This window comes from Amborella trichopoda, chromosome 6 (assembly GCF_054954075.1).
Source record: "Amborella trichopoda isolate Santa Cruz 75 chromosome 6, AtrichopodaSantaCruz75HAP2 v2.0, whole genome shotgun sequence".
Lineage (NCBI taxonomy): Eukaryota > Viridiplantae > Streptophyta > Magnoliopsida > Amborellales > Amborellaceae > Amborella > Amborella trichopoda.
In genome coordinates this window covers 50,951,406-50,961,566 of record NC_142341.1, presented here as the reverse complement: position 1 = coordinate 50,961,566, position 10,161 = coordinate 50,951,406, and the positions used below count along the sequence as shown (strand labels likewise).

Below are 10,161 nucleotides of genomic sequence, written 5' to 3'. Positions count from 1 at the left end.
TTATATCCGGTGCTACCCATGTATAAATCGTATGTAACAACTATTCCTGGCCATCTATTTCGCTTTAGCCATACTTTTGTGACATTGTTTAGTTTATACATGTTTTATACATTTTTTATATATATCATCTTTACATAAGTTTTGGGATGTGCCCTTGACTTACAGGGTTGCACGTCAAAAAACTTTAAAATATGTTTTTAGTAAATTCATCATCAACATCATTTTGGCTTTTTTCTAGTTAATAATGTTCGGCTACATGAATCTATCCTCAGTGAGTCCTCGTATCTTTAAAAGTCATATCTTCAGGCCATAAGTCCCCATATCTAAAAAAAGAAAAATTTATATAGAGCCGAGGTTCAAAACTATCAAATTAGAGCCTACATCAAAAATTTCACTAGAAAATGTTGTTTTGATGCTCAAATATCTTCAAATTGATCATCTCAACATCAAGATACATGGGCATGAGAAAAAAAAAGGAATTTCAAGTTTTGAAAATAGTATATTTTGTACTGTATTTTTGGACTATCAATTTTCAAAATTTTCACGTTTTCATAGATATGTCGATCTACACTACGTTGTAAATTGATTTTAGAGCCATTATGTTGTTAAAGTGCTTTCCAAATGAGAATTTGAAGTGAGCCTTTATTTTGTTTTTGTAAATCCTTAAAGAAACTTCATCCTTATATTTGTAAACACTCGTGGTCCATGCATTCTCTCCCTATAACAGGATATCATAACCTCTCTACTAGAATAAATATCCTACTTGCCACACTACTGGATGCAAATCAATGTTTGAAAACTCAGATTAATATGATGGATCAGTCTTGGATCATTGGATCGGCGATCCAAATATGTCTAGATCAGCTTAAATTGGTGACAAAAAAAGTTAAAAATAAATAAAATCTAATAAAAATAAAAATAAATCTATGGGATAGAGATTTCAAGGGATCTAAAACAATATTAAATAATCTTATAAAAAAAAAAAATTATAATACTTAGATGTTTATATTTATATGCATCTCACTCTAGAAGACCAACCTTTTACTTGGCTTGCATGTCCTGCTCATCTCTAGGAGACACTCATTTTTACCAAACCCACCGTTTCTAGGCCAGAGCGCGTCTCTCACATAAGAGAAAGAAACACCAACATATTCATATTCGTATTCATAGAGAAGACAGAAAACTACTGATAGCTAAGAAAACTACTGATACCTGTAGTATAAACCCAAATCACAAAAACCTAATCCTAATCCCTATTCCCCACAACTATAACCCCGAAAGCCATGGCCTTGCAAGTTGCAACTAAATCCCCAAATAAGGGTGGAAGGCCAAGCTTTAGCAGAGCTTCACCCAGCCTTAAAGTTTAGCCTTCCACCCAGCCTGCAAGGCTTACAGACCTTAAACTAAGCCCCGCCAAGCAGGCCTATCAAGGGTCCAGAACCCAACTCATGCCAGTCTGGACCTTCAAAGCCCTCCAGCCTGCCCAGTCCACTGATCAAACGCGCCTTAAATTCAGGCTTAGTCTGGAACGGTTGGCCCTGTGAAGAGCTCCAAACCCAACCCATGTCGGGTCGGGTCGGGCATTTGGCCCTTGGCCTGGCACGCCTGACCCAGGCCAATTAAACTCACTCTTTCAGTAGACTAGAAACAATTATTTCCCCTCTCCTCTCTGTCACTTTCGGGTTTGTTCTCACTCTACACAAATTATCAAGACCTGTCTCTCTCAACATTTTCCAATTTGGTTTTCCCTTCTCCTGCCCATATTTTACTTTCTCTACCCAAGGCCATCTCCCTAATTTTCCCATCTCCTTAATAACTTTTCTTTCTATTCCTGAGCCATCTCCCCAATTTTCCCCATCTCCTTAACAACACTTTCCTCTCTCTAGCAGCCAAACAACCTCAAACTTAAAATACAATATCTGAAAAATCACATTTATGGACATTAGCAATTTTCACGTAAAATATACATCTACTTTCATTTGCAGCCAAAGAAGGGGCAAATTGTTTATCTTCTGTAGTTTTATCAACATGAAATGCTATAAAATTTAGAAAAAAATGATAAATTCAATATATCTTGCTGATAAATTTCGTTTATTTGTCTTTTAGCATTTGGTTGGACAGCTTAGATAGTATTTTTAGCATTTATTTTCTGGACAAGCAATAAATACATGACGAAGTGAAAAAGAAAATTGTTAAGGCTGAGTATAAACTGTAACCGGAGGGAGATCAATATACCTGAGTGATTCAAAAATAGCCGATCCAACTCAGAATACTCATATCAAAACAAAGAGGTGGACCAGGCCAAAGGTAGCTCATCAGACTTGGAAATCGTCTGAATCTCACCCAAAGAATCAAAATCAAGCCAGATTCCAGTTTTATAAACATTGCTTCCTTTAACTTTGACATGATATGGGAAGATCAGCTTTTTGTACCTCCAATAGATAGTAAATAGGTACTATTATCAGGATTTTCTACACAACTTACCGCAATTCATGCACACGTGCAAACAGAGGAAAATAATAGTACAAAACCTTTTTAATACTCCATCCAAACTAGAGCTAAGAGTGATGCTCTTCGTAAGGCACCCAAAACAAATACAAAAACAAAAACAAAATAAGGATAGGAAAAAAAAAAGGTGGATTCCATTACTCCAAATTCATAACAATGACAGATGGTTAGGACTTTTACAGGGTAAATCTGTCAACTTAAATCTGAACTGTCCAAGCAAACAAGACAATATCCACACCCATTCATTCAAGCACCAGCTCAGATCTCATTTTCCTATCCTTCAGTTTCCTGCCAAGCAAATGTCTTTTTTCAACTCTTGACCAATGAAACCTGTGCCTTACTTTTTAGCCATTGGCTCCGCATTACTACACCAATTCTCAATCCAAAAAGGAATAAGCCCAAGTCGCATAGGGATTGTTAGCTAGGCAATTATGGTTCCATGGTTTTAAAATTAACCTGATTATCCCATTCTCAATTTATTAAATACAACCAAAAACCTAGGGAATCATCCGAGTCGGACAGGTCCAATCAGAACCACACCCCACAAGTTAGAGCCTAATTCTGATTTTTGAATATTAAGCGAAACAGACCATGAGAGAGAAAGAGTCTTAGTTAATTTCTTCTTCATATTTCTAGAATTTGGTTGAGTCACCTCGGACTCAGCCACGTAACTCGGCCTCAACACCCTGCCCAGGGGAGTTCTATTAACAAATTTGGTTTTGTTAAAATCTCTTAAAAATTTTGAAAATATGGTACTAAATCACCAATAAATGATGTATTGATGTCTTTCTTACACAATTCTTATGTTTTTTATGCCTTATTTGTGAATTTTTCTTATTATTTTATTTTTCTATGTTTTCCTTTTTTGAAATTTTCTGAATTGTTTCAAGCTATAAATCAGTTTTTTCCATAATTCATCTCCTGTATACTTGTTTTGTATACTTCTAATGTTGTTTATAAAAAAAAAAATTACTATTTTAAATTATTTTTAACAACTTTTTTGTATTTTTTTCCAATTTTTTAGCCCTTTTAGGGCTCAGACTCTGGCCGATGATTTTTTTTCTATTTTTTTTCCTTTTTGGATTTTTCTGAATTGTTTCAAGCTATAAATCAGTTTTTTCCATAATTCATCTCCTGTATACTTGTTTTGTAGACATCTAAAGTTGTTTATAAATCTTTTTTACTATTTTAAATTATTTTTAACAACTTTTTTGTATTGTTTTCCAAGTTTTTAGCCCTTTTTGGGCTCACTCTCGGCCGAGTTACTCGGCTCGGGTAGGAGCGGAGTCCCGAGTGCAAGCTCATAAATTGAACATTGGCTGTTTAAGAAAAATTTCATCTATTGTAAACAAAATGAAGTCAATTGTTCATAATTTTCATTCATAAATTCACAAGTAAACATGCAATAAAAAGCAATTCGCGCTTATTCTTATTTATGATATATAACCTCCAATTTGCAATGGAAAATAAATTTTTCTGAAAAATCTCAATAAATTTTGAGCAATAATCTTCAGTCCAGAAAAAAAATGAGAGACAAATAATACCATTGACAATTCGGAGTTCTGGCCAGCCATGGCTTCGACCTTCGAAACCCTAATTTCTAGGGCGTCCTGCCTCTCTTTGATCTGAGAAATCAAAAGAAAAATATCTCAAAAGTGGAGAAAAACCACTGAATTTCCAGTTAAAAAATGGAAAATACAGAGGACGAATTGAAAACTAAAAATTAATAGGGAAGAATTAAGGAATGAGAAGTCGGAAAAAAAACCAAACAATTTATTGCAGAAAAAAGGGCGAAATACAGAGAAGAAAAGGGAAGATGGAATCAAAATGTAGGGTCAATTTCAATAGAAAGCTATGGTTTTGAAAGTTTACCATTGAAGAGAGAGAAGAATAAGATTTCCATAAATCCTTCCACATGAAATGCGTAATGGCGGCCCCTGCAACTGTAAACCCTAGAGAGAAAGAGAGTAGCCGAGTTCTCAGCATTTTTTCAGAGCATGTGGTTCTTAACAGAACCTCTAGTTGAATATAAATGCGAATATGACGAAACTACCCCCACGCACTTTAATAAATTGTAGAAAAAGTCCTATCATCCATGAAGGTGTGGTTTGTATAAGGTTGCAACCTCAAACAATCCGATTAAGGTGCACCTCTACATTTTATCATAAATGTAAATTTCATAGCAAAAATTTTTAAGGTGGTTTGAGAATCTATTTTCATTTTTAATTATAAAATTTTTAATTTTTAAAATAGTATAAATCAAATAGATCTACAAATACACAAAAATCTTGAAAATGGACGAACCAGATAATATGTTTCAAGATACACTATTTCATAAACTTAAAATATTTTTTTCTTTCATATCAATACATCTAGATGTCGAAATAATTAATTTGTTTTTCAACATCCAAACAACCTTCCATGATAGATTTTCGAGGTGCATATTTAATTTTACATTTTAAAGTTGCAACCTTATATAAACTTTTCGCTTCCCCTAAATGACAAAATTGGTAATCCGTCACCGTATGGTCGCTGGCCGGACTAGAGCAAATCGGACCAGTCATAGACCGGTTCGGGCAAATAAAAAAATTGTTAAATTGTTGATATCATTATGGATCAGCTAAATAAAAATATAAATAAAATTTAAATATTGTTAAATATTTAAACTAGGGTACAGTTTGTATAGAGCAGTGGCTCTAAACAATTAAAACAAAGCACACCTTCAATAGTATCGCGAATTGTGGTTTCAATACTGAAAATCTTTGTGATAGCCTTAAAATATATTGTCATCTTTAATTATAAAATTTAAAGCTTCAAGAATAGTGTAGATCGCACTAATCTATGAAAACTTGAAATTTGACGGTCAAAAAAATTGCTACAAGATGCACTATTTCTAAAACTTGAAATCCACTTTTTTCTCATGTCCATGCATCTTGATATCAAGATGATCAATTTGAGGACATTTGCGCGTCAAAACAACCTCTTCTAGTTAATTTTTTTAGGTGGGCTCTAATTTGATTGTTTAGAGCCTTGTTTATATAAACTTTTCCCTTTAAACAAAATATATGAACTTCAATCATTATAAAAAAAACATTATTATAAAAATATTAATATTGTATTGAGTGGAGTCCTGAAATGGGGAGAAAATTCGACAGTTATCGATGAGTTCCAAAATAAATATATATATATATAATGAGACCATTTATTTTTAGTACAAGATGGTCACAATCAATACTAACCATTGGATATGAAGTTGAGTGGCTGCATTTATTCTATTCGCCAAACTCAAAGTTCAAAAAATAAATCTTTAACTTTACGACACACCCAAGCTATCAGATTTCACATTGGATGGTTGTAAGTAATTGTAATATTTTTGTACCAAAAGTAAATAATCTCATTGTATATAATACCAAATGAAAAATTGTTATCATAGAGAATGAGGTTGTGGAGAGTAGAAGTGTGTGATCGGATCATCTCCTACTTATATGGTAATGAAGATATCGAGTTTAGGTTAGAGGCCGAGCCATGAAGAGTTGTCTCATTATTGCTCATTTTATTATAATCTTGATAATTACGGCCTTTTAAAAAAAACGAAGGTATTATGGTAAAATATTACGGGTAGAAACGTGAACAGGGTTTATTGGTCGCATTTTTAAAGGTTGATGGGGGTAGCATTGGCAATGGCCCGGCCTGGTCAACCCACCCCCGAGAAGCTAAGGCTCAAGCCCTTAAATGTAGCATGGCATTCAAGGCAGGACTAGGCCATCATGGCCCAAGAGTCATGCCAAGGCCAGTCTTGGGTCAAGGCCACCACAGGGGCGGCACCCTCACCTTGCTCGGCTATGTGTTTTCATTTTATTTTTTTTCTTATTTTTTTTTTTTTTTTTTGGAGTCTATTAGGCCTAAGCTGAACTAATCCAAGAATGTACCAAGGCACTTTTAGCTCGGTCTAGGCTTGGGCCGGCCATAGTCCTATATGGACCTAGTTCGGGTTGGTCCCGAGGCAACATGGCCCAGGGACGCCCTGTTGCTGTGGCATTTACAGAGAGGGCATTAGAAAATTAAAATTATGAGAGTGTTCACGTATTTTCCCATTAATAAATCCAAAGTACAGGACTAAAAGGATTAATGGGAGTCAGCCCAGCTTTACCCTGAAAAATTAAGACTTAGGCCAAAAATGTGACACCGAGAGTCAATCCACCATGACTTTTGAGGCCCAGGTGGGCCATGGCGTAGGCAATGACTGAGCTAGCCAGGCCCAACCCATTTTGTCCTAATTTTTATTGTTTTTTTTGTCTGGGTCTATTGGGCTTCGCCTAGCACAATTAGGGCCAAAGCCAAGGCCGGGTTAGGCTCGGATTGGCCTATAAAGACCAAAGGTCAAGCTAAGGCTAGAGCTGCCGCAATATAAGACCCCTGTCGAGAGCCCTAAATTATTTATTGGCACTTGTATGAGTTCACTTCATCATCAAATTGTTTGTTTCACGAGAACGTCCAATGTTGTCTGATTCGTTACGGAGTCTTCTTCGAGTCGATGAGTTGATGAGAAGAATAAAGCACTCATCGACTCGAAGGATAAAGCAATTCAATGCTTCGGCCAATTTGGGGGAAGGATTTGGATTTTCAAAAATTTTAATATAAATAAATTAAATATTTATATATAAAAAGTACAAAAAAAAAAAAAAAACTAAAGATTTCAAAAAAAAACTAAAAACTAATTTTGTATAAATATTTTTTATATTAAGCCGAAAAAGCCCGAAGCTGACCGAAGTAGGTCAAAGCTAACTTTAACGGTTCAAGCAACAGCACCAAGCTTTACTTGGCTTCGTTTAGGCGTTAAATCCAAAGGGTTGGACCGAAGAGCGAATCTGACAACAATGAGCACGCCGAGTGCCGGAGCAGATACAGTGAACCCTAATCATCCACGCTGTAGTATCCTCCTGGTGTACACAAATGGGTGAAATAGAAATGCATCGCCCCTAAAATCCTTGTTCATTCTCACAGTCCTTACACAACTAATATGCATTAGAAGAAAGATTCAATCCTTTTATAGATATGTGAAAGAAAATCTGTGGGTGTTCCCGCCAAACCATCTATATATGCCTCGTACTTTAGCCGGAAAACCACTCACCAGTTACCATACCATACCATGGCCAGCCTCAAAACCCTTGCTATCGTACTGTTCATATTTTCCACTTCTCTGATATTCCGGCCATCCATTGCCGGAACGATAGGCGGATTGCGGCTAAAGGTTACGCATCGCGACTCCCCTGACTCCCCCTTTTACGAGCCAAATGCCACTGACTATGACAGGGCAAGGCTCGCCTTCGACCGCTCGCAGTCTCGCGCCTGCTATCTCAAGCGGGCTCTCGAAGGAAAATCTCTGGTCACCGGATACTCGCCCTCGAGTATCAAATCTTCTCCTTTGAATGTTGATGGTGAGTACATTGTAACAGTCCTGATCGGGACCGATCAGCAGGAAGTTCCACTAGTCATGGACACTGGGAGTGACCTCACATGGACCCAGTGCGACCCGTGCAAGATCTGCTTCAAGCAGCCGGTTCCACTTTTCAGACCTGCCGGTTCGGGGACCTACGAGCAGCGTGACTGCACCGATCCCCTGTGCAAGGATGTAAATCCGGGCTGCTCAGGGAAGTGCACATACCAACAATCTTACCTGGACGGATCAAAATCGAGCGGGAACTACGCCACCGAAGTGTTCTTCTTCAAATCAGCTGAATTTGGGCTTGTCAATGCTAGACCAGTAGCGTTTGGATGTGGTGACAACAATGTCGGTATGTTCGACGGTCATGCGGCAGGGGTACTGGGTCTAGGGGGAAATCCGCCCTCCATTGTCAGCCAATTTGGCGACACACTCGGCCACGTATTCGCGTACTGTGTCCTTTCATCACTCGAGCCGGGAATGCTAGTCCTTGGCCCTAGCTTCCACAGGCCTCAAGAGGGGCTCCAAAAGACTCCACTCCACTCATCCACGCCTTATATCCTCGAGCTCATGGACATCAGTGTCGGGGGAGTGTCCATTGGCGTTCCCCCGGGAACATTCGATCCAACGAAAACAGATCAGGCTTTCGTCATCGACTCCGGCATCTGGTACTCCTACTTGCCCCAAGATGTCTACAACAAGGCCGTTGCTGCTGTGAAAAACGCAGTCCATTTTCCGGAGCTCGGCCTCCCGTTCGGGCCATTCGGCCTCTGTTACAATGTGACCACTCCAAGTGACATTCTTCGCTTTCCGGAGTTCACTTACCACTTCTCCGGCGACGCCAACTGGAGGGTGGGCTCTCAGAATATGTATATAGGGGAGGAAAACAATGTGGTTTGCCTTGCTGTGGCTCCTGACCAGAAATTAGGTGCTCTTGGCGTAAGGGCACAACGTGATACATATGTGGAGTACAGCACATTGAGAGGAGTCCTTAATTTTGGTCCGGCAAATTGTGCAGAATTGTAAGTTTTTTTTTGTTTTTGTTTTGGTAAATAAGTTGGGGGAAGGCCTGTATTCGTTTTTCATTAATAAAGATTAGAAAATACAACTCATAATGCGGTAGGGAGTACAACACTTTGAGAGTGTGAAAGGAAAGTAAATATCGTGTATCCAGTTAATATAGAACGGGTACATTGTAATCAATAAAGGGAAAAGTTTATATAGAGCCGAGACTCTAAACAATCAAATTTGAGCCTACCTCAAAAATTTCCCTAGAAGAGGTTGTTTTGATTCTCAAATATCTTCAAATTGATCATCTCGACATCAAGATGCATGGACATGAGAAAAAAATAGATTGCAAGTTTTGGAAATAATATGTATTTCGTAATGCATTTTTGGACCGTCAATTTTCAAGATTTCAAGTTTTCTTAGATATATTAATATACACTATTTTTTAAACTTTAAACTTTATACATAAATATGAAAATATACTTTAAGGCTGTCACAAAGGTTTTCAATATTGAAACCACATTTCTCGACACTATCTGAAAATAGGCTCTAATTTGATTATTTAGAGCCTAGGCTCTATACAAACTGCACCCATCAATAAATATGGGAAGGGCAGGATATTGTTTCTTATATTTTATGGTAAGTCTGTGTATAGTTTAGATGTCCATGATTTAGTTTCTATTATTTCATTTGTAAGTTGTTTTTAAAAGACAACTAATATATTCATATTGATAAGTGAACATTGAGTCTCTTCAGAGAAACTTTAGACTATTCACAGAGAGGAGATTTTAATTTTGGTCCTGCGAATTGTGTAGAAATATAGGTTTTTTTTTTTTTTTGTGTTAAATCAGTGGGGGAAAGTATGTAACCGTTTTTCATTAATAAAGATTAAAAAATACAACTCAAAATTTTACAACGCATTGCGATAGGGCATCTATGCCAAATGTTTTGTGAGTGTTATGGGTATGAATGCTTGATGAGGTTATAGTCTTATTTTAGAGACTACTTTCTTGTTTAAATGGTTTTTACAATTCTATCATTGTGAGTGCGCTTTCAAAGGATGACATCATATCTGATACTTTGGAAACTTAAATATTTTGTAATATATTTCTCAAATTTAAAATTTAGAGTCTATCACTTAAATCCCTTCATTCTTTAAATGGTAAATACATTGTGTCTAAAACGTTAATTTTGAAATTGAC

At 36.9% G+C, this 10,161-nt stretch overlaps 2 protein-coding genes across 3 annotated transcripts; one reads left to right on the top strand and one right to left on the bottom strand.

Moving 5' to 3' along the window:
* Positions 1-2,423: 2,423 nt before the first annotated feature.
* LOC18448718 (fanconi anemia group D2 protein) lies at positions 2,424-4,529 on the bottom strand. 2 transcript variants are annotated; one of them, XM_020676215.2, is made up of 3 exons: positions 4,381-4,529; positions 4,053-4,133; positions 2,424-2,873 (listed from the first exon to the last, which is right to left on the bottom strand). In XM_020676215.2, the coding sequence occupies exons 1-3, from the start codon at positions 4,492-4,494 to the stop codon at positions 2,871-2,873; spliced, it is 198 nt and encodes a 65-aa protein (XP_020531874.1). In that variant the 5' UTR covers positions 4,495-4,529; the 3' UTR covers positions 2,424-2,870. The 2 variants fall into 2 exon arrangements, with proteins under 2 accessions (XP_020531874.1, XP_006858841.1); XM_006858779.3 differs by having other exon boundaries at positions 2,424-2,796; positions 4,381-4,523.
* Positions 4,530-7,279: 2,750 nt separating this feature from the next.
* Positions 7,280-9,066, top strand: LOC18448719 (aspartic proteinase nepenthesin-2). Its single transcript, XM_006858780.3, has one exon. It carries the CDS (start codon positions 7,658-7,660, stop codon positions 8,975-8,977), a length of 1,320 nt encoding a protein of 439 aa, XP_006858842.2. The 5' UTR covers positions 7,280-7,657; the 3' UTR covers positions 8,978-9,066.
* The last annotated feature ends 1,095 nt before the right edge of the window (positions 9,067-10,161 follow it).

Excerpts from the sequence above, each read along its gene's own strand:
- LOC18448718 (XM_006858779.3), bottom strand. The coding sequence starts at position 4,494 with ATGCTGAGAACTCGGCTACTCTCTTTCTCTCTAGGGTTTACAGTTGCA. Across the intron at positions 4,134-4,380 it reads ATTCTTCTCTCTCTTCAATG|ATCAAAGAGAGGCAGGACGC; the intron begins GTAAACTTTCAA and ends TTGATTTCTCAG.
- LOC18448719 (XM_006858780.3), top strand. The coding sequence starts at position 7,658 with ATGGCCAGCCTCAAAACCCTTGCTATCGTACTGTTCATATTTTCCACT.